Source organism: Callionymus lyra, chromosome 7 (assembly GCF_982586985.1).
Source record: "Callionymus lyra chromosome 7, fCalLyr1.hap1.1, whole genome shotgun sequence".
In the NCBI taxonomy this organism is placed as follows: domain Eukaryota; kingdom Metazoa; phylum Chordata; class Actinopteri; order Syngnathiformes; family Callionymidae; genus Callionymus; species Callionymus lyra.
This window is the reverse complement of record NC_141824.1, coordinates 2,263,940-2,281,167: the sequence shown is the minus strand read 5'-3', so window position 1 is coordinate 2,281,167 and position 17,228 is coordinate 2,263,940. Positions and strand designations below refer to the sequence as shown.

The 17,228-nt window shown below is 41.2% G+C and overlaps 3 protein-coding genes across 3 annotated transcripts; 2 read left to right on the top strand and 1 right to left on the bottom strand.

The window, feature by feature from the left end:
- Positions 1-4,560: 4,560 nt before the first annotated feature.
- slc37a4a (solute carrier family 37 member 4a) lies at positions 4,561-9,203 on the top strand. Its single transcript, XM_087795976.1, has 8 exons — positions 4,561-5,033; positions 5,097-5,329; positions 6,432-6,675; positions 6,859-7,017; positions 7,079-7,164; positions 8,240-8,353; positions 8,411-8,549; positions 8,853-9,203. The coding sequence occupies exons 1-8, from the start codon at positions 4,892-4,894 to the stop codon at positions 9,017-9,019; spliced, it is 1,284 nt and encodes a 427-aa protein (XP_087652102.1). The 5' UTR covers positions 4,561-4,891; the 3' UTR covers positions 9,020-9,203.
- A 24-nt stretch (positions 9,204-9,227) lies between these two features.
- On the bottom strand, positions 9,228-12,041 carry trappc4 (trafficking protein particle complex subunit 4). Its single transcript, XM_087795978.1, has 5 exons — positions 11,858-12,041; positions 10,576-10,750; positions 10,411-10,514; positions 10,209-10,335; positions 9,228-9,427 (listed from the first exon to the last, which is right to left on the bottom strand). Exons 1-5 carry the CDS (start codon positions 12,030-12,032, stop codon positions 9,349-9,351), a joined length of 660 nt encoding a protein of 219 aa, XP_087652104.1. The 5' UTR covers positions 12,033-12,041; the 3' UTR covers positions 9,228-9,348.
- A 364-nt stretch (positions 12,042-12,405) lies between these two features.
- Positions 12,406-14,332, top strand: rps25 (ribosomal protein S25). Its single transcript, XM_087795703.1, has 5 exons — positions 12,406-12,495; positions 12,945-13,034; positions 13,103-13,286; positions 14,059-14,211; positions 14,289-14,332. The coding sequence occupies exons 1-4, from the start codon at positions 12,493-12,495 to the stop codon at positions 14,205-14,207; spliced, it is 426 nt and encodes a 141-aa protein (XP_087651829.1). The 5' UTR covers positions 12,406-12,492; the 3' UTR covers positions 14,208-14,211; positions 14,289-14,332.
- The last annotated feature ends 2,896 nt before the right edge of the window (positions 14,333-17,228 follow it).

The following is a 17,228-nucleotide window of genomic DNA, read 5'->3' as shown; positions in this document are numbered from 1 at the left end:
TAAAAATAAATATCCAAGAATAACGAACAAAACAAAAACATTGTTGGATTTTAACAAGACGCTGACAGTGACGTAAGCACTGATTTATTTATTTTTCTGACACGAGGGAACGTCTCGTCATGTGTGCGTCATCAAGCCGCGACGTTGTTGTTGTTGTTAGCATTTAGGCTACAAGCCTTTAGCTCATAACACTTGTTTAAATACTGTTCTTATGAAGTCTCGACTTTAGTTTGCACACGTTAAATGATTTACTCACCAGTTTAACTTACTAAACCACTTGTTGTTTATTGTCTTATTGTTTTTTCTTTTATTCTACTCTGTACTGACACCACAAACAAATCCTAATAAATAATAAATCATTAAAAACAACAGTTTCAGTTTATATTGTCATTTAAAATATTGTCTGAAAGAATGATATAACTTTGTCATACTATAATATGAAAACCACACTGTAATGGGAAAAAAGAAAAAGAAAATAAACGTTTAAGAAATATATTTATTGTCGTCGTGGGGGCAGCAGGTTCAGCAGCGAAGCCAAGACTTTCTTCTCTCCTGGCTTCCATAAATTCATATGCAGTGGTGGAGGTTGTTCAACACAACACAAGGGATACCACAAACACATTTGTTTTTGAGCCTTTCATTGACAAATATTGTAGCAGAAGCTGGAAAGAGCAGAGTACGACTCCTCCACAGTTTCAGTATTAATTAAAAAAGTAATCAGGAACAGGAGACGCTTTTATGAGATCAATTCAAACCAGGAGTAAATACAGTGACTTCCATGTTATATAGTGATTCATTTTATTTTAATACATTTTATTTAAGTTTAAATCATATAATCATTATGGTTAAAAAAATATGGCTAAAAAGTGCTGGTTTAATCCAACCTTGAAACATTTATTTTAAGGAAGAGAAAAAACAAATAAAAAAGAGAAAGTATTGCTTTTTCTTTATCGCATTTATTATATTTATAATTTCACAAATTACAAATCATTATATAAAATGAGCATTAAAATTAAAATCATGTTGAGTTTAGTACTTTTGGTCTGAGCTCTCGAGGGCCACGATGATACAGTCTCGGGGCCTCGTGTCGTCCACGTTTGATTAAAGCGTTTCATGAAAGACGACAACAATTCGTTAGCGTCACAATTTACTTTGAAGTGAAGTTTGAAACACCTGGTTACCTTTCCGTCCTTTGATAGTGACGTCGTTATGAAAGACGCGTCTGGTTTTAAAAGACGACACAACGAGCATAAGAGAACAGTTGTAAACAAACCTGAACAGATTCCTTAAGAATGTTGAGACGTCAAAGGTCCGTTGAAGACACGAAGCACAGTGAGGGACGTTGGAATGTTCCACAGAAGTAGACGATACATCAGGACTGACCATGTTTCCTGCTCTCGCTCAAGACACCGTCGATGACACCAGTCGGCAGCAAAGAGTGAACGAGTGGCTTCATCAGGACTCTTACCTCGGAGAAGTGTCGACGGAGAAGCACAAACTGGCGTCTCACCGGCACAAGAAGAGAGACGTGTCGTCGGCCAGACAGCGCCGACAGACTCTGAGGCTGAGCTCGGAGTTAGAAGCCGCCGAGGCGAGAGCAGCAGAAGCAGAGCGGGCGGTGAAGCTGGCAGAAGGTCACGCTGAAGAAATCATTCGAGCCGAGCGACTGAAACAGCAGCAGTACCTGACTGCCAATCAAATCCTCACCAAAGAGGTGGAACAGCTGAAGAAAGAACGACTGGGGCTGAGGAAATGTCTCCAGGGCCTGGTGAAAGAGAAGGAGAGCAACAAGGACGAGGTCATGGACCTGCTGAGGGACTACTGTGGTGGACTGTACCAGGAGCTCAGAGGAAAAGAGAACAACAATCATCTTCTGGGCACTCTGGACGACGTCCTGCAAACCCTCCAGAAAGATCCTGTTGAAATCAGGAACAAACTCAATGTGGTTTTGGGTAAGGAGAGTCTGACGGATGGTCCGCCATTGCTCAAGGTCGCTTATCAGACGGTGAAGAACCTCCAGAATCAACTGAAGCAAAAAGAGAGCATCGTACAGAAGTACCAGGACCAGCTCACGCAGCTGATCGGAGACCAGGAGAAGATCATCCACAGTCACCAGGAGGAGCTGAGGCTGTTGCATCGTCGCCTGGAGTCTCCGCCTCACGTCGTCGCTCCAGTGGCCCAGAAGCTGCGGCGCTTAGCAGAGCTGGAGGCCATCGTCCGAGAGCAGGACATGGCAGCGGCGGCGCTGAAGGAGAAGCAGAGGCTGGCCTCAGAGGAGCTGGAGGAGCAACAAGTCGCCATGAAATCTCAGGTCAGGAAACACATGGAGACCGTGTCCAAGCTCCAGAAGAACCACGCCGTCCAGACGGAGGTCCTTCACCACCAGATGAGCCAGATGGAGATGAAGATAAGCAACCTTCAGCTGGAGCTGAGGTCTCAGAAGGAGGCGGCAGATCATTCGCCGAGTAACAACGCCAAGAAGCTTGTGGAGAAGTTGAAAAAACAACTTTCACAGAAGGATAAACAAGTCAAAGCTCTCAGCAAAGCTCTGCTGGATCTCAAAGGTGAAATGTTTTCTGTGGCTCAGCAGCAAATCTGCTCCAGAAGAGAGTTGTCTCTGAAAGGTGGGCGACAGAAATGCCAGAGATCTGGAGGTTCAGACACAAGAACTCGCAGAGAAACTTAAAGCTTCAACAACCGCCAAGATGAGAGAGACCACAGTGAAGACATCAGGCTGAGAAGATTCTGCAGGGTTAGTGAAGACATCAGGCTGAGAAGATTCTGCAGGATATACTGAAGCAGAAACGTTCATTACCAGGTCAAGATGCTTGAAAACGGCACAGACACAGGATTTATTCACAAGATAAACATGTTGAGGAAGCCTGAAGAATGATCTTTAACTTCATGTTCTTTGTTATTTAAACATATTTTGGGTTTATTGAACATCTAACCTGACGATTACCGTCTCTCTTACAAGTTGACCAGTCAATCTTCAGTGTCTCTCAAGGGGATTTCTTTATCGAGGTAAAAACTCTATAATAATGTTTGGATCCTAATGTAGAAAATGTTCTTGTCCTAATAAAGCTGTGATCTTAACGCTTCTGTATTTACCTTTGAGGATCTGCTGCGACACAATCCTAATGATAACAAACTGTAACGTCAGTTTTAGATGTTTGAAAAGATTTCATGTCGTGAGTTAGAAAAGAACGTTGGCAGAAACCTGGAACAGAACCCGACTCAGTCAACGGCCGCGACCGGCTCTGATGGAAGGGAGACGGTGAGAAGGAGCGAAGAAGACAAACAGAAAGAGAGATGATGATAGAAGAGAAGGAGGAAGACAAGAACATTTTTGAAGAGACAGTTGTAGCCGAGTCTAGATGTGTAGAAGATCTTGGATCTGGTGACTCTGACAAGAACCTTGACAGCTGGAGGTGTGGGCGAAGGAGGGAAGTGATGCACGTCTGCCAGGAAGAACTGATCGATGACACAGATTTAAACCTGACAACGAGCTACGTTCTGTAGGTTCACATAATCACGGAGGATCATGTGATAAGAGGAGCCAGTGATCAGCTGTTGGAGACGCAGGAAAAGTAAACGAAGAGAAAGAATGAATGAAGCGAACACCTTTGGAAGTGTATGTGACCTTCGTTGACACAGTCTGTACAGGTCAATCAGAGGCAGGACAGGAAGTCATAGATACCAGGACTTCCTGTTGATCAGTGGTTTGAATCTCAGTCACACAAGAACCAAGATCTATAAACAGTCGCAGCCGAACCAAATGTATATTCACCAAAATGTCTGTTATTTTTGTTTCATTCTTGGAGGCTCATCCATCTTGATCTATCCTTGATCGTCCTCTCATCAAACATTTCCATCAAATTATTCTGACACCTTTATCGTCAGGTATTTCTGTTTGATTGTTGACGTGAAATTCTATTATTTAAGACTTCAAAACTGGGATTGTTGGGTCAAAACAACATGAACCGAATCTGAATCTAGTAAATATTATTACGAATGAAATTTAATCCATCAGTGGTTCGGGCTTTGCTTCCCGCCTTTCTTTTTTTCTTCTGTCAGTCCCTGATCCAACCCTTTTATAGAAGTTACACCTTCCATTTTTCTTCAGTCTTGACTCAAACACAGCGAGTACTTTTGCAACCATCCCGTAATACACAATGTGATAACATCAAATATCCACGTCAAGAGCTAAGAATGAGCTTCAGCACGAGACAAAAAGCTCTGAAGACAAGAGAGTTTTCCTCTCTGAAGGTTCACTTCCTCTCTGAAGGTTCACTTCATCTCTGAAGGTTCACTTCATCTCTGAAGGTTCACTTCATCTCTGAAGGTTCATTTCATCTCTTGTCCTCGCAGCTTTAAAACATGTGGTCACACGACACTTCCTCAACCGGCAACTTTCTTTGCGAAGAGGAAGCGACCCTCATTCGAGTCTCTGCTGGACGTCAGAGCTCCTCCCTGTGAAAGTCTTTTCTGCTAATCAAAGTTGTCCTGTCAAAGGTCGTGGACAGTGGAGATAAATTCTTTGACTTTCATTTTAGACATTGTTCAGATCTGATGAAGAGCTCTCTCTGCTCTTCTGACCCCTCATGGTCCGGGGAATAATCTGGAGACCTCTTGGATTAAAAGCTGCATCTCTACAGAAGAACAAACGCGACAAGAAGACGAGCTGATGTTTGTCGACACATGTGAGCTCCAGAGACAGACGTGCACGAGGTTGACAACATCAGCTCCGGGGCTGCAAAGTTGACCATTAACCCGCTGATTACAAACACATCTCCCCTTGAGTGCGTCTAGTCCTGAAGCAAAGTTCACAGCCGCAGGCAGCAGAAGTCGCTTCATTTCTCTGCTCGTTCTCGTGAGACACGTCGTCGTCATGGCCGGCTACGGATACTACAGAACCACCATCTTCGCCGCCATGTTCGTGGGCTACACGCTCTACTACTTCAACAGGAAGACGTTCTCGTTCGTGATGCCGTCGATCATGCAGGAGGTCCAGCTGGACAAGGACGACCTCGGTACGTGTTCGGTTCTCTTGGTTTTGGCACGTCATGACTGACCCAGAAGCTTCTGTCGACCAGGCCTGATCACCAGCAGTCAGTCTCTGGCCTACGCTATCAGCAAGTTCATCAGCGGCGTCCTCTCCGACCAGGTCAGTGCCCGCTGGCTCTTTTCCATCGGCCTCTTCGCGGTGGGAGGCGTCAACATCGTCTTCTCCTGGTCCTCCAGTGTGGCCACCTTCTCGGCCCTGTGGTTCCTCAATGGCCTGGGTCAAGGTTTCGGTTGGCCTCCCTGTGGGAGGATCCTTCGCAAGGTAGACTTACAATGTCTTTGAAGTAAGATCTCACAATAGCTTCATGTTCTGATGGTATCTTCAGTTTGGTCAATGAATAAGTGAATATAACTTATTTATATTATAATTATAGTTATAAATACTGCTGGTACAAGGATAAAGACCATCATGCAACAAGTGTGCAGTAGCTCATGTGGTTTCAATGATATGCAAGAATGTTTTCACTTTTTCCACTTGTTTATTTCTGTCTTTATAATCTTTGAAGGATGATCCATGTGTGGTCAAAATGAAGTTTTAATCCTGATAAAAGCACTTTCATGAAGTTTTCTGGGAAGATCTGTGAAGGTTTTCTTTCTTCAGCAGCAGGTGGACTGAAGGAATATCGCACTCCTTTGTTTATTTGTGTTTCCAAATAAGAGACTAATCATTTATTAAGTTTTCTTTTGTTCATTTCTAACTTTATTTACATCATTTTATCCTTCATGTACTTCATTATTCCGTTTCTAATTTTTTTACAGTTGCTTCCTTGTCGGGGTCGAGTGGAAGGAAAAATAGTTTGAAGCCTTTTTAGGCACTTTATTATCGACCAGATACACATTTTATTTACTTCAAGGTGTAGGTTATATATTGTAGTCGTCTTTGTATATATTGTATGCAAAACAGAATTGTTTATAATTGGAACGTACGATGGTTTCAAAATGTACAAATGATCGGAAACTGATTGAAACAAATGAATAAAATATAATTAGTATAATTACTTTTATTGTATTATGGTTGAAAATCCTACGGTTATACGTGCTTGATGTAAACTAAACAAAAATTCTATAAAAAACGGTTTAAAGGACGAGATGAGATAAAAAAACAAAACAAATAAACATTGTTCTTATTCAGTGTCACTATTGATCCTTTGACATACGTACGACTTTTATTTAGACTCATATATGTCTTTATTTTCTAAACATTATCTTTCTTAACTTAACAAAATAACTAAGCAGGTAAAGACGAAATGTTCTTATTTAGCATAACTTGAATGACGCTCGTGCTACTTATGAAATAAATGACTTAGTTTAATATCAGGAACACTTGTCGTCGCTCTCGCATCATAAACCTTCTGTCGTCTCAGTGGTTCGAGCCGTCTCAGTTCGGGACCTGGTGGTCGGTGCTGTCCTGCAGCATGAACCTGGCCGGCAGCGTCGGGCCCATCGTGGCCACGGTTCTGTCCCAGAGCTACAGCTGGAGGACCATTCTGTCGGTGTCGGGGTTGACTTGTGTGGTTCTGTCCTTCGTCTGCCTGACGCTCATCAGGAACGAGCCCCAGGACGTGGGTCTGCGCAACATCCAGGTGGTCGTCAAGAAGACCAAAGCAGGTGAGATGTTGACGCCGGTCGTTCAGTCACCAGGTGTGTTGTTCAGTGGTGACTAAAGGTCAGCAGTGGGCTGGACTCTGACCCCCGCGTGCCCCTCACATGCTACATGCGTGTGTTGTGCAAAGCGTCCGTGACCCACTTGTGTGAACCAAACAATTCTGATGATCTCATGACATGTTCCAGGAGCCGCCGGTGACACCAGCAGCCTCTCCGAGCTCCTCCTCTCCCCCTACCTGTGGCTCATATCCGTCACCTACCTGGTGGTCTTCGGGGTGAAGACGGTGTGCACGGACTGGGGTCAGCTGTTCCTCATCCAGGACAAGGGCCAGTCCGCTCTCCTTGGTACGAGCTGGATGAATCTGTATCGACGGCATCTGTTCTGAGTCCATCCTCCTCTTCGCAGGCAGCTCCTACATGAGTGCTCTGGAGGTCGGGGGTCTGCTGGGGAGCCTGGCTGCAGGATACTTCTCAGACAAAGCAGTGGCCAGGGTGAGTTTCGAACAACTGTTGCTCCGAACACTGAACCAGTTGACAAGGCTTCGTGAACCAGTTGACGAGGCTTCGTGAACCAGTTGACGATGTTTCGTGAACCAGTTGACGAGGCTTCGTGAACCAGTTGACGAGGCTTCGTGAACCAGTTGACGAGGTTTCGTGAACCAGTTGATGAGGTTTCATGAACCAGTTGATGAGGTTTCATGAACCAGTTGATGAGGTTTCATAAGCCATTTGATGAGGCTTCATGAACCAGTTGATGAGGTTTCATGAACCAGTTGATGAGGTTTCATGAACCAGTTGATGAGGCTTCATGAACCAGTTGATGAGGTTTCATGAACCAGTTGACGAGGTTTCATGAACCAGTTGACGAAGGTTCATGAACTAGTTGATGAGGTTTCATGAACCAGTTGACGAGGTTTCATGAACCAGTTGACGAAGGTTCATGAACTAGTTGATGAGGCTTCATGGACCAGTTGATGATGTTTCATGAACCAGTTGACGAGGCTTCATGAACCAGTTGACGATGTTTCATGAACCAGTTGATGAGGCTTCATGAACCAGTTGATGAGGCTTCATGAACCAGTTGATGAGGTTTCATGAACCAGTTGATGAGGTTTCATGAACCAGTTGATGAGGTTTCATGAACCAGTTGATGAGGCTTCATGAACCAGTTGATGAGGCTTCATGAACCAGTTGACGAGGTTTCATGAACCAGTTGATGAGGTTTCATGAACCAGTTGATGAGGTTTCATGAACCAGTTGATGAGGTTTCATGAACCAGTTGATGAGGTTTCATGAACCAGTTGACGAGGTTTCATGAACCAGTTGATGAGGTTTCATGAACCAGTTGATGAGGTTTCATGAACCAGTTGACGAGGTTTCATGAACCAGTTGATGAGGTTTCATGAACCAGTTGATGAGGTTTCATGAACCAGTTGATGAGGTTTCATGAACCAGACGACAAAGATTATTCTCACTGAAAAGATGTTCTTAACCTTGAACCAGGAGACTCGCAGGAAGCTTGAATAACCTCCTCTTGCTGAACCTTGGCTTGTATCTTTTCACGCAGCAAGGTCTGAGGGTCCACGGCAACCCTCGCCACTCCATCCTGGTCTTCATGCTGGTGACCATGTGCGCCTGCATGTACCTGTTCAGAGTGACCGTGACTGCCAACAGCTCGCAGGTACCTCCAGTGTCATCCTAGAACTGTTCTGTGTTTTTATTCCGCTTCACCGTGCAGGCCTGGATTCTGAGCTTGGGGGCCATTTTTGGATTCTCCTCTTACGGACCAATAGCCTTGTTTGGAGTCATCGCCAACGAGAGCGCCCCCTCCAACCTCTGTGGGACGTCACATGCTATAGTTGCTCTCATGGCCAATGGTGAGTGACACTTGACTTCATGCTTGCTCAGCCCTCGACAGGCTGTCATCATGTTACCCCTTGAGGCGCCTCACAGCGACAGACACAAGCGTAGAACTATGGTTACGAAGGAACCTGAGGGTTATCAAATTCATTCATTTAATGTTTACCTATTTAAAAATGATTGGAAAAACACTCAAACATGGCAATCAATAATAAATATATAACCCGAGCACAAAGATGAAGCTACCGTTAAAAAGTCAACTCTTCAGTAAAATTGTTCAATCCTGGATCTGCAGAACCTCTAACAGCGTTTGTTTCCAGTGGGAGGATTCCTGTCCGGACTTCCCTTCAGCACCATTGCCAAACATTACAGTTGGGATACGGCATTCTGGGTCGCAGAGGTCGCATGTTTCGTCACGACCGCGGGATTTTTTCTGCTGCGTAACATCCGGACAAAGATGGGTCACAAATCCAAGAAGGAAGATTAAATAAAGGTGTTTTGGACTTTTGTCGGAGACCACGTTCCACTGGCCAGAGTAGAGCGAGGCCGGAGAATGTTAGGATGTTCTAGTGTATTCTTTGGACTGGACTTAGAAAAATGGTTTATTTGTGATGTGACTTCTTCATGTAATGATGAGAAAAGAACAAAAATGTTGTTTTTTTATACAACTATAACAGATTTTGGAATAAATTAACTTTGTTTTTCACATGTTTTTGTTTAAGTTTATTTGGTGTATTTACAAAACATATTTACAAAGAGGATCGTATCGTGACACGGCAAATAAAATATCAGGTCAGAGAATCAGTTGAACCAACTTCAAGATCCAGATCCAAAGTTCCCAGCTTTCTCTGCGACCTCCAGCGACCCCTTCAGGTTCTGATCGAAGAGTTCACACCTGAAACAAGAACACGTTTGAAGAGCAATGTTCAGAAGAGAGGATTCATGTGACTTAATACACTTCATTTTTAAACACAGAATAACTGAATGAATGATATTTCAAATGAAGAACTGTTGATCTGATTGTATTAACAAGATGATATGAAGTTGCATTGATTCAGGGACTCGTATCACACTAGGACCCAAAATATTTTAGCTATTAAGGTCATATTCAAAACAAAATTTATATTTAACAAACTGTCTATAATAGGAAGTATGAGTCTGATTGTGATGTTGTCATTTTAATTCTGGAGTTTTTAAACTAGTTTTCTTCCCGTTTGTTCTCCATCAAATTATTTTATTTCTATTTTATTTCTACTTCAGTTTTACTCTTATTGGACGTCAATGTATATAATGAAATATTGACATTAGAAAATTATCTTAAGCTCCGCCCACTGAAAACACTGTTTTTCTGGAGATTAAATCTCGATGGGTCTCCACCTCCAAGGGACTCGTATAAACAAAGCTTGATTACAGCTGGAGGAGAAGTGAAGGCATTATTACATCATAATGGACTCTCGTAACCTCTCGTTCGTCCAGATTTCAGAGCAACTTTATAAAGTAATGAGTGTAAAACATGGTCATGAAGATACTGAAGTTACTTGAAGAACATTCACTACATGACACCAGAGTTGATCTTTAAACACTAATATCTGATATTGAGACGAACGCTGTCGGGCCACATTAAATGACTGGGGCCTCGAGTGTGACACAAGGTAATTTTCATCTCGATCATGTACCTGATTGGCATTTCCAGGGAATAAAATGGATTCTTCAGGGCAAAGTCAGAGTAAATTTCATAAATCTTCCTCAGCAGAGCATCGATGCCAGACTGGCGTGGATCTGCTAGAACGATGAACTTTATACCTGGAAGAACGAACAGTACTGGTGAGAGGCTGTGGAACGACACCATCAGACTGTTGGTGAACATATATCAAGCACCTGTTAGAGTCTGGTAGCAGTGAAGCTTGAACATGTCCGTCTCCAACATCTCAATCCCAGAGCTGCCGACCTCCGGGGAGAGCTGTGATCCGATCGCGAACAACCTGGAGAAGAAACCAGAGAAGCTCAGGCTGGAGCAGAACCGTCGTCAGAGTGTCAACCTACGAGTGGAACATGGAGGCCAGCATGAGCTTCTCATTGGAGCTGAGGCGAGCTCTTCCAAACCGAATGGACACGGGATAGTTGGAGGACTCCTTCAGGTACTCCAGGATGTCTTTTCCTTCCGCCGTGTTCTTCCCCATCACGTCCACGCCGTTGATCGAGAGAATTGCATGACCCACTGAAACAAAACACAAGTTTAACAAGGAATCTTTGCCCGATTGATAATTCATCAGAGCTGCAAGTGATCGTCGATTGAGTCGATTTGAGTGCGACATTCAAGTTTGAGGCATTTTCATTTCACAATTGACCTCCTCACTCTTACTCATTTACCCAGTTCCTTCATAAACTTTGTCTTCTTTGCATGAATCTGGTCAACAACGGCAGTCGCCACACAATTTGTAAAACCCTTTACCACCTGAACTCAGAGCATTTCATCATTTGAAATTACAAATTTATTGAAATCTGTTCATCGCACCTGAATATTGTGTTTTAATTATGGTTAAATGTGTCTAAATGTTGCAATTATGATTTAATCTGTTTTCAAGCTTGGCTGTTTTAATTCTATCTACGGCGTCCTCGAGTGCAGAGGAAACGCCTCTAAATAAAAAATGTTACTATTATTATTAATATCACTAATCAGCAGCAACATAAAACTAAACTAAGCAAATTGTTTAAAACTTATTTGCATTTTCATCCTGTTAATAGATTTCAGATCATTTTAATTGGCAAGTTTAAGATGTGAAATATAAAATTTGAATGAAGAGTTTTAGAGAAATTGATCATTAAAACGTAATATTTTAGTTATAATGTTTGTGTCATTGTCAAAGATGACAGGTTTATGACGCTATAAATCAATAAATGGACCAGGTTACAACCAATGACAGATGTAGAACCTGTTTTAAAAGATGTTTATTACTATCGCACCAAATATTAAAAAGTAGACTTTTAGAGAAATTAATGATACAAACATCATATTTTAACTATCTTGGTCATAGATTAATGATGCTATAGCTGACATGAAGGTGAAAACATCATCCTTAAGCATCGTATAAATCTACTTTAAAAATACTTACATCTGACTGTCATTTTCTCAAACTTAAGAATGGTTTCAATATAGATGTTTACCAGGCAATAATAATACGCTAGTTGCATCTTCCTCATGAAATTAACTTAAATACGCTCAAAGTGTTTTGTATTCAGCACATATTTACTCTGTATTATCAGCTGTTTCTCGTGCTAACACTGAAGCTAACACTGAAGCTAACTGCTAAGCTAACTCAGTTACCTCGTATTCCGTCTCGCTGTCCGAACGAAACGACCACTTTCTCGTCGTGATGCTTCAGCACCAGATCCAGGGGGAAACTGAACGTCTTCTCCACCTCCGTCCTCGGAACATAGTTGTCATATTGATAAATTAAACCTCCTGCTTTGTTGACCACATACACACTGAAGATCGCCATGTTTGTTGCTACGCCTTGCTCAGGTGACAGCCAGGGTCACGTGATCCAACTTCACAACTAAAATATTTATTAATTTAATTTAATTAATTTACTAAAATGCCAATGATTTCCGAATTGACGTAAATGTTAAACATGTTACTTCAATTTAAAAAACGGTTTCTTTCATTCTTTTCGCAACATCCACCTGCACAAGACCTCCTGAGCACTAGATGTCAGTAAACATAAAATATATATTATGTGACATTGTTTGTTAAAAAGAACTTAACGAATTCTATACAATAATATTTTTTAATTTATATTTACATATACTGTTAAAACGTGGTTGCTAATGTAAATCGTGAAATTACGTGTAAACTCAAACCCCCAGAATCCCTCGCTCTCCATTTCCGCATAAACGGGTTGTCTAAGGGGCTTCTGCACGGGTGCACTTCCTTTCGCTCCGACATCTTGACGAGGAAACATGGTGAGCGTAACGTCGATGCTAAACTACGATCAAATCGTGTTAGTCTGACGTTAATAATGAGATTAAATTATTCTAAATAAACCCCAGAGTCCACACGCATATAAACCCTTTGTCATATTGTAAATTGAGCTGTTAATTGTGGGATATTTTTCAAGTGAAAAAGCAGGCTAGCTAGTTAGCTTCGCTGCTCTGCCATGCTTCATGTTGGGTCTGGTTGAACATCAGCGATGCTAATGCAGTTAAACCGCTATATCACAACTGTTTACTTATTACTGTCTGAATTTGTGAAAATGATGCTTACTACTGACCCCACAACACCAGTGTGTGGAGAGGCCTTTATTTGTCTGTATAGTTTAGTACAGCCGGACGTTCATCACCGCTAAGATGGTAGAAATTCAAAGGTGCTTTAATATTTTTTTTAATGGTCGTCTTTCCTGCTATCCTTGTAGCCTCCTAAACAAGACAAGAAGAAGGACTCTGGGAAGTCCAAAAAGGACAAGGACCCAGTCAACAAGTCCGGAGGCAAAGCCAAGAAGAAGGTACGTTTGGTTATTATTCAATGTTACTTAAATATCTGACAATCTTCATGTTCTTTGACTCCGAGCAGAAGTGGTCCAAGGGAAAAGTGAGGGACAAGCTCAACAACCTGATCCTCTTCGACAAGGCCACCTACGATAAGTTGTACAAGGAGGTCCCAAACTACAAACTCATCACACCTGCGGTCGTGTCTGAGAGGCTGAAGATTCGTGGCTCTCTGGCCAGGAATGCTCTGCAGGAACTGCTCAGCAAAGGTAATCCTTAGAGAAGAATCAGTACTTTTGTCATTCAACCGTTTCCCTGACGTGTAAAACAAACCCTTATTGACAATACTTAATAATTCGTCTTAAATAAAGTCAACTATTTATATTATGGCTTCACTTTTGTATAAACTTTACAATTAAAATACACAATGTTTTGTATTTGTCAACAAATTTAAACTTTAACAACCAGGTTCTTTAGTCCAAGTATATCAACGATACAAGTTGAACTTTTTCTCCCTCTTTTTTTAATGTTCTCTAGGAAATTGTTTTGTGGAAACGGGAAAGAACAAACATTAAACAAAATACAAAATGGTGCAAGAACAGTCGGTGCAAAACCATGGATGGTGGCAGGTGTCACTGGTTTATCTGTTGGTGATATAAATGGAAGTGGGAAAGAAACGAGTCCTGATTCACAACTGAATCTCAAGGACTTATTTAATTACATTTGAACAATAATATTCTGTGTTCTTTACTCAAACTGAAAATGTAGGTGATATTTGGCCTTTTAAACTAGATTTTTCACAAATCCTGAAGGTGAAGGTTGGATGAAAAGATCAAAAGTCTCAACCAAATGCGTGTGAACCCTAAGAATATTCATGACTTCAATGAATAAGAAATTACATGGCCCTTGAGTACAACATTCTAAAGAGTATTTGGAACAAATGTTGCCACTTATTGAAATGTGATGTTTTACTAATTTCTGAGTCTAGTGTAAAGTCAAAAATAAAATGAACCAGGTTCTAAACGACTCCTGTCTTCCCAGGCATGATCAAGCTGGTGTCCAAACACAGAGCTCAGCTCATCTACACTCGTAACACCAAGGGAGGTGACGAGGAGGCTGCTGCTGGTGCAGCTCCAGAGGAGGAGAAGGACAAGAAGGACAAGAAGGAGAAGGAAAAGGAGAAGGCATGATCAGGTACATCTGCAGCTCCACACACCAGGTTACCTTCTGTCACTCTGTCCACTGACTTGTATCTTCCCCTTGTCTTGTAGGTTTCCCTGTTTGTAATTAAAAATGAATAAAAAAACAAAACTGATCCATGGCTTCATTTTTTTTCCAATTCATTTTCTCAATGTTGCTGAAGATGTTTGTTTACATGTTTGAAATCTTTAGTTACTCAGTACAGAACATTATCCAGTCCGGGGACTATCTCTAGCGAATTGCTGATTAAACGTCATGAAGCTTTGACCTTTTCAGAGTTCACTGGACGGATCTCAAACATTTATTTTACTGACGCTCACAGCCTTTTCTTCTGACTTAAGGGCGCCCCCTACTGAGTTCATGTGACACTGCTTCATCATGGGAAAGGGATGATCAGAAGGTCAAAGGTGCCCTAGGATGAACTGATTAAATAGTTTAAATATCTAATGTGACAATTCACAAATGTGTTAAAATACTGAATTGAATTAATGTAAGTACCCGTCGCGACTGGTGTTAAGTAATATAATGCATTTTGTGCTGGAATTATGTTGTACTTGGTATGAATTTGTGGTCATAATCGTCACTGAAAGATGCATTTATTCTCTTTAAAATGCTATAAACTAGCTATAGCGCTTTACTGATCTACTTGTCTGTTCATATATATCGGGGTCTCTAACCCGGTCCTCAAAGGTTTTTGTTCGAACCAATCGAGACTCCTTTTAACCCAAATGGGAGTCTAGAGAATATTCAGTTTGTCGCTTGTTTCAGCTGAAACCTCATTGGTTAAACTGCACATGCTTCATCGGTTGGAACAAAAACCTGCACCACCCTTTGAGGCCTGTTTTGGAGACCCCTGATAATGAAGGGGTGATATTAATCTTAAGACTGTGACCCTAGTAAGTTGAATGAGCAACTCGAGTTTCTAACGAAAACCGTTTGACATAACATTTCCGTGAAACAAGTCCTGAAACAATGGTGTCTTTCTGTCACTTCCTAATAGTTGATACAAATTAAACTAACGTCTCGCTGTGAAAAATGGTTTCTCTGATTCAATCCCAGAGATTCTTGGGGTTGCAGGTGTATCATTTAATTTTCTGTGCAGCAGATTCATCATTTATATCTTTTGTCGAACTGCAAGAAGCCGCTGGCAGCGAAGAGTCGTGAGTAATTGATAAGCGAAGGCAGCGCTAGTGTCAGATGTTTGTTGGGGGCACGAGGACGCCGGCGTCGACTGATGGATGTTGACTCGCGTCTCTCCGTCAACCTAGATTCACCTCCAGCAGCATCACAAACACCAGGTCGTAGCTCCTGAAGAAAACATCTTTTCACCAAGCATTCATTTTCTCAATGAGTGTTTAGAGGCTGAAAGTGACGATCGTTCTCCATAAATCCACGAGTCTATTGAGCCGTAATCGTGAAGAAACAAGACGAGGAACCACAAATGCACAAACAAAACAAGTATCCATTGTATTGTTTTCTATTTGAAACGTTTTTATTTTGTCGTGTTTTTATCTTTTTACTTCGAATCAACGCCATTTAAAAAAAAAAAAATTCTTAAATGTATGTTTTCGTTTGATGCTAACAGTTAGCAACCAACCTTTCAGCTGATTTATTTAACTGATCTTTGTTCATATGATATACTTGTGATTGAGGGATATTTATTTGATATAGAATAAGATAAATACGTTTCTTTAAGGGTTAATACATTATTGTGGATTCTTCTGAGGTAAAAGGTAAGTATTTGAGCTAATTTTATTTGCTAACGTTAGCATCATTAGCATTTTATCATCAGATGGAACAATAACATGGAAGACGGGATAAATATATCGTAAATCAAGTTTACTTTCAATATTTCAATATTAATATTGATCATTTTCACTTTGCTTGGCGAGCTAGAAACTATCCAACTACTTCACTGAATATCTGTATAGAAACGTTAAATAGTTTCAATGTTTATGTTTTGAACAAATAAACATTCAAGGAACTCTAAACATGGGGTTATAAAAGTAGTCGTGAATAAAGGATAAGATTAAACTTCTGCACATGTTAGTTGTATTTATTTTCTACATTTTTTGAAGAGTCTGCTTTACAGGATCCCACAGGAAGTGCAGCCTAACCCAGCTCCTGAGGATCATGATGGAGGGGACACCCTGGACAGCTTGCAGGTCAAACATCACACATTGTTATTACATTCTAATGATCTCATGATGACGCGACACAACTCTTGAGTAATAGAGAGAACCAGGGTTTCTTCATTACAGTCACATCTTTCTCACAACACAATTTGACACAATCCAGTAACGATTCATAAATGACTTAAAACCTTATGGTTTGAAACTCAATCACAAAAGGAGCCAAAAACCTTAACCTGAAAATAAGATTGATTTCAATATTGTCTTTTTATTCTTGGAGGTTCGATTAATCGTTATTGTCTCTGATTGTTCTTCAAAAAATACATGTAGATCTGTAGATAATGTTTCTTATATTGAAGTTCAACTAATGTGTGTGTGTGTGTGTTGTGATGGGTGACTCTATTGTATCAGTGTGTGTGTGTTGTTGTGATGTGACTATTGTATCATCGGTGTGTGTGTTGTTGTGATGTGTGTCTCTATTGTGTCATCAGTGTGTGTGTAGTTGTGATGTGTGTCTCTATTGTATCATCTGTGTGTGTGTGTGTGTGTGTGTGTGTGTTGTTGTGATGTGTGACTCTATTGTATCATCTGTGTGTGTGTGTTGTTGTGATGTGTGACTCTATTGTATCATCTGTGTTTGTGTGTGTGTGTTGTTGTGATGTGTGACTCTATTGTATCATCTGTGTGTGTGTGTGTTGTTGTGATGTGTGACTCTATTGTATCATCTCTGTGTGTGTGTGTGTGTTGTTGTGATGTGTGACTCTATTGTATCATCTGTGTGTGTGTGTTGTTGTGATGTGACTCTATTGTATCATCATCTGTGTGTGTTGTGATGTGTGTCTCTATTGTATCATCTGTGTGTGTGTGTGTGTGTGTTGT

Bases quoted from the DNA above. Each gene is read 5' to 3' on its own strand.
- trappc4 (XM_087795978.1), bottom strand. From the start codon at position 12,032: ATGGCGATCTTCAGTGTGTATGTGGTCAACAAAGCAGGAGGTTTAATT. The intron at 10,751-11,857 runs GTAACTGAGTTA...GTTTTGTTTCAG, and splicing joins ACAGCGAGACGGAATACGAG to TGGGTCATGCAATTCTCTCG. The intron at 10,515-10,575 runs GTAGGTTGACAC...TTTCTTCTCCAG, and splicing joins CTGGCCTCCATGTTCCACTC to GTTGTTCGCGATCGGATCAC.
- slc37a4a (XM_087795976.1), top strand. From the start codon at position 4,892: ATGGCCGGCTACGGATACTACAGAACCACCATCTTCGCCGCCATGTTC. The intron at 5,330-6,431 runs GTAGACTTACAA...CTGTCGTCTCAG, and splicing joins GTGGGAGGATCCTTCGCAAG to TGGTTCGAGCCGTCTCAGTT. The intron at 7,018-7,078 runs GTACGAGCTGGA...TCCTCTTCGCAG, and splicing joins GGGCCAGTCCGCTCTCCTTG to GCAGCTCCTACATGAGTGCT.
- rps25 (XM_087795703.1), top strand. The intron at 13,035-13,102 runs GTACGTTTGGTT...GACTCCGAGCAG, and splicing joins GAGGCAAAGCCAAGAAGAAG to AAGTGGTCCAAGGGAAAAGT. The intron at 13,287-14,058 runs GTAATCCTTAGA...CTGTCTTCCCAG, and splicing joins GCAGGAACTGCTCAGCAAAG to GCATGATCAAGCTGGTGTCC.